The sequence below is a fragment of the Anarrhichthys ocellatus genome, unplaced genomic scaffold (assembly GCF_004355925.1).
Source record: "Anarrhichthys ocellatus isolate YVR2014 unplaced genomic scaffold, GSC_Weel_1.0 scaffold165, whole genome shotgun sequence".
Lineage (NCBI taxonomy): Eukaryota > Metazoa > Chordata > Actinopteri > Perciformes > Anarhichadidae > Anarrhichthys > Anarrhichthys ocellatus.
This window is the reverse complement of record NW_022280195.1, coordinates 43,385-49,095: the sequence shown is the minus strand read 5'-3', so window position 1 is coordinate 49,095 and position 5,711 is coordinate 43,385. Positions and strand designations below refer to the sequence as shown.

The following is a 5,711-nucleotide window of genomic DNA, read 5'->3' as shown; positions in this document are numbered from 1 at the left end:
AGAGCCAAGTCAAACCGACCAATAGAAACTCCCGGCACATTCAGCAGCGTATGTCCCGCCCATGAAGGTATGTTTGTGTCTTTATTACGCAAACAAACAACTCAACTCAGCTTTTCGTTTTGAAACCACAGCTTTTTTTTTTAACCAAAGATTTTTTTTTTTTAACCAAAGATTCTAGTTTGATAAGCAAAACTAACAAATAACAAATATTCTCAGTTTATATATTTTCACTTACAAACTTGATTTTTGATTGCAGTGTGAGAAATTTGCTTTTAAAAGTTTTTTTGTTTGCATAATAAAGACACAAATATACCTTCATACTATACTATATATATACTATAAATACTATACTATATATACTATACTATATATACTATAAACTAGACTATATATACTATAAATACTATACTATATATACTATAAATACTATACTATATATACTATAAACTAGACTATATATACTATAAATATTATACTATATATACTATATACTAGACTATATATACTATATAAACTATACAGTGCCTTGCATAAGTATTCACCCCCCTTGGATGTTTTCCCCTTTTGTTGCTTTTATACATGAAATCATGGTCTATATAATTTGGCTTTTTTTGTCAAGAATTTGCAAAAAAAGCAACAAATTTCATGTCAAAGTGAAAACAGAGTTTTACAAACTAATGCCAATTAATTAAAAATATATAGTGTAAAATAAGTGTTTGCATAAATATTCACCCCCTAACTCAACAGAAGTCCAGCTAGTTGATGCCAGCAGTGTCACACGTAGTGAGATGGGATGACCTGAGTGCAGTTGATGTGTGTCAGTGATTGTAGTATAAACACACCTGTCTGGGAGGTCCAGTCTCTGGTTCATCAGTGTTCCTGCTACAACTGCAACATGAAGACAAAAGAACACTCCAAGCAACTCAGAGAAAAGATCATTGAGAAGTACAAGTCAGGAGATGCTACACAAAGATGTCCACCTCACTGGACCTCCCACAGAGTTCAGTTCAGTCCATCATTAAGACATGGAAGGAGGATGGGACTAGTTTAAATCTCCTAGAGCTGGCCGTCCTCACAAACTGAGTGACCGGGCAAGAGGAGGACTGATGAGGGAGGCCACCAAGACACCTAGGACCACTCTGAAGGAGTTCAAAGCTTCAGTGGCTCAGATGGGAGAGACTGTACATACAGCAACTGTTGCCCGGGTTCTTCACCAGTCGAAGCTGTATGGGAGAGTGGCAAAGAGAAAGACGCTGTGGAAAGAATTCACCCAAAGGCATGTGTGAGACTCCAAGGTCAACTGGAAGAAGGTGCTTTGGTCTGATGAGACAAACATTGAGCTGTTTGGCCATCAGACTAGACGCTATGTTTGGTGAACACCAACCACTGCACATCACCACAAACACACCATCTCCACCGTGAAGCATGGTGGTGGCAGCATCATGCTCTGTGGATGCTTCTCAGCAGCAGGCCCTGGAAGGCTTGTAAAGGTAGAGGGGGACATGAATGCAGACAAATATCCCCAAATCCTGGAGGATGATCTGACTCAGTCTGCAAGAGAACTACGACTTGGGAGAAGATTTATTCTCCAGCAAGACAACGACCCCATTCTGTGCAGCAAAAGCTCCACAGAATGGTTCAAAGACCACAAGGTGAATGTTCTGGAGTGGAAGTCAAAGCCCAGACCTCAATCCAATCCAGAAGAGCTGTTCACGCCCGATCCCTGAGCAACCTGACAGAGCTGGAGCTGATTTGAAGAAGAATAGAGAAACATCTTAGTGTCCAGATGTGCCAGCCTGAGTGAGACACATCCACACACACACACATCCACACACACACACACACACACACACACACACACACACACACACACACACACTCAGTGCTGTGATTGCAGCCAAAGGTGCATTTACTAAATACTGAGCTGAATACTTATGCAATCTTTACTTTACCTTATATATTTATAATTAATTGACATTATTTTGTAAAAATCTGTTTTCACTTTGATATTAAAGTTTTTTTTTGCAAATTCTTGTCAAAAAAGCCAAATTATATTGACCATGATTTCATGTATAAAAGCCACAAAAGGATGAAACATCCAAGGAGGGTGAATACTTATGCAAGGCACTGTATATACTATACTATATATACTATACTATATATACTATATACTAGACTATATATACTATACTAGACTATATATACTAGACTATATATACTATATACTAGACTATATATACTATACTAGACTATATATACTAGACTATATATACTGTACTATATATACTATATACTATACTATAGATATATACTATATACTATACTATAGATATATATATATATACTATATACTATACTAGACTATATGTACTAGACTATATATACTATACTATATATACTATATACTATACTATATGTACTATACTATATATATGTACTATACTGCTGTATTATATTGTACTACTGGAGGCATCGCCATGGTAGCACATCACACAGAGCTACCCACAGGATGTAGTTACTGTTGCTAGGAGACAGATTACTGTGATCACATGATGAGTTTGGTCCTCACAGCTGATGAAAGGAAACCATGTTGTTATTATTAATACATTATTATTGTATATATTGTATATTATTATTGTATATATTGTATATAATAATATTAATAATGTGATCATAATTATTATTAAACTAATAATAATTATTCTATAATAATAATAATAATAATATAATAATAATAGTATAATAATAATAATAATATTTATTCTATAATAATAATAATATAATAATAATAGTATTTATTCTATAATAATAATAATAATGTAATAATAATAATAATATTTATTCTATTATAATAATAATAATAATAATATAATAATAATAGTATAATAATAATGATAATAATAATAATAATAATTATTCGATAATAATAATAATATACTAATAATGATGATAATAATAATTATTATTATTCTATAATAATAATAATACTTATTCTATAATAATAATATGATAATAATGATGATAATAATAATAATATAATAATAATGATAATAATAATACAATAATAATATTTATTATATAATAATAATAATATTATAATAATAATAATAATAATATTTGTTCTATAATAATAATAATACATTCACGTTAGCTTCACGGCTAGCCGCGGTGAGTCTGTGTGAAGTGTGACACAAAACCGACTTTCTTCTTCACTGACGTGAGAAACAAAGTCACACAAATAACATCAATAATAAAGTAGAAGAAGAAGAATATGAAATAAAATAAGAGACAAATAATAAAGTAGAATAATAATACAAAAGTAATGAGATAAAATACTGACCTAAAATAATTAGGAACTATAAGAAGAAAAATAAAATAAAATCATAAGATAATAACGTAGTACAAGAAAAGAAATACTGAGATAATATGAAGAGATACAATTCTAAAATAAAATAAGATAATAAGATAAAACAGTGACAGACACACACAACACACACAACACTCTGGTTGCATTAGTCATGCACCTGTGATGGAGCGGTGTGTGTGTGTGTGTGTGTGTGAGTGTGTGTGTAGGTGTGTGTGTGTGTGTGTGTGTGTGGCCTGTTCAACTGATCAATCGATCCGCGTCCGTTTAGGGTCTGACCGCTGGTGACGTCATCGCCGAGACCGGTTTGACTGACAGGTCTCTGATCGTCGATAAACAGCTGATATAACTCATCGATCGACGGACGGGACTCACCGCTGAGGAGGCTGCGCTCCGGGATCCGGTTCGCCCTCTTCTTCGGGTTCTCTGGACCGGGTCTGGATGCTGAGGAGGAAGGTCTGACGCTCCTTCTGACGCCTCGATCCGCGGAGCCGCTCGGCTCCTGTCGGACAACTTCGGGCCGGTTCGTGAAGAACGGATCGATCCACGTGGTGAGCTCAGCGTGAGAGGAAGCTCTTATTGTGAAAGGGGACGAAGTCTTTCTGATGGAGGCTAACATGCTAACATGCTAACATCAACATTACGTCATATCACTATTACATCATTATATGAACAATGAGGAAGAGGAGGAAGAGGAAGAGGAAGAGGAGGAGACGCTGCTGCTGCCAGGAGCTGAGCTCTCCTCCTCCCTCCAGAGCTCCGGGTCTGTCCACGGTGGACCGGTCTCTGCTGGAGGATCTGGGTCTGTCCATGGTGGACCGGTCTCTGCTGGAGTCTGAGCTGAAGGAGTTTCTGGTGAACCTGCATGACTTCATCTGGTTTCACCAGAATCTGACCCGGTGGCTCCGATTTATTATTATTATTCATCTTAAATACAAACATGTTCACGTGGTTACACCTCAATTCAACAAGTCTAACGATCAGACTTTCAGTCTTCAATCAGTAAAACAATCAATCAAATCTGTCAACAGAGTCATAAATATATATATACATATACGTATATATATATATATATATATACGTATATGTATATATATATATATACTGTATATATATATATATATATATACGTATATATATATATACGTATACATATATACATACAGTATATATGTATATGTATATTTTTATATTTATATAAACACGCCTCCATCAGAGTCTGTCACATTCAAACTCGGGGCCGGTCTCAGAGGGGCGGGGCATGTCGATGTGAAACACTTCCTTGTTGACGGGCGGCTGCGTGCAGGGCGGGCTCCTCACGCCGTGGTCTGGTCCGTGGTCTGGTCCATGGTATGGTCCGTGGGTCATCGGGTGAGGCAGGTACCCGGGCGAGTACTTCTTCTCCGTCCGGTTCAGGGGGACTCTGAGGCGCCCGTGGGCGTCAGCCTTGGACTTGAACCGCTTCAGCTTGACGTCGTCTCTGGCATCCCGGGTGCAGGGCAGCAGGACGGCCACGTCTTTACGGAACTTGGAGCTGAGTCCGAAGTAGATGAGAGGGTTGTAGAAACTGGCGGACTTGGCAAAGAGGCGGGTGAAGATGCTGGTGAGGTTGGGCACGTGGAACCCCCAGGCGGACCACATGGACACCACGGCGTACGGAGACCACGCCAGGATGAAGGCCGTACAGATCACTATGGAAACCTGGAGGAACAAATAAGATAATAAAGATCCGTGTCATGGACCAGAAGTCCAGAGTCTGGGTTTCATAGCGTTAGCGTGTAACTTAGCATAAATTATATCCAATACATCAATACTGATCAGTGATCTGTGACTGTTAGCCTCATGTGTGGGAAACATCATCAATGTCAAGACTCAGACTCATGATGACTCAGACTCATGATGACTCAGACTCATGAGACTCAGACTCATGAGGACTCAGACTCATGAAGACTCAGACTCATGAGGGCTCAGACTGATGAGGACTCAAGACTCATGAAGACTCAGACTCATGAGGACTCAGACTCATGAGGACTCAGACTCATTAAGACTCAGACTCATGAGGGCTCAGACTGATGAGGACTCAAGACTCATGAAGACTCAGACTCATGAGGACTCAGACTCATGATGAGTCAGACTCATGAGGACTCAGACTCATTAAACGCAGACTCATGAGGACTCAGACTCATGAGGACTCAGACTCATGATGACTCAGACTCATGAAGACTCAGACTCATGAGACTCAGACTCATGATGACTCAGACTCATGAAGACTCAGACTAATGAGGACTCAGACTCATGAAGACTCAGACTCATGATGACTCAGACTCATGAAGACTCAGACTCATGA

General features: G+C 38.1%; 1 protein-coding gene and 1 pseudogene across 1 annotated transcript in view; both read right to left on the bottom strand.

Moving 5' to 3' along the window:
- Positions 1-3,983, bottom strand: part of LOC116400378 (wiskott-Aldrich syndrome protein family member 3-like) — a 33,424-nt pseudogene extending 29,441 nt beyond the window's left edge.
- A 593-nt stretch (positions 3,984-4,576) lies between these two features.
- Positions 4,577-5,711, bottom strand: part of LOC116400387 (opsin-5-like) — a 2,887-nt gene continuing 1,752 nt past the window's right edge. The window contains exon 6 of the mRNA XM_031878194.1: positions 4,577-5,065. Coding sequence (XP_031734054.1) covers positions 4,577-5,065 — 489 coding nt within the window. The remainder of the gene's footprint in view (positions 5,066-5,711) is intronic.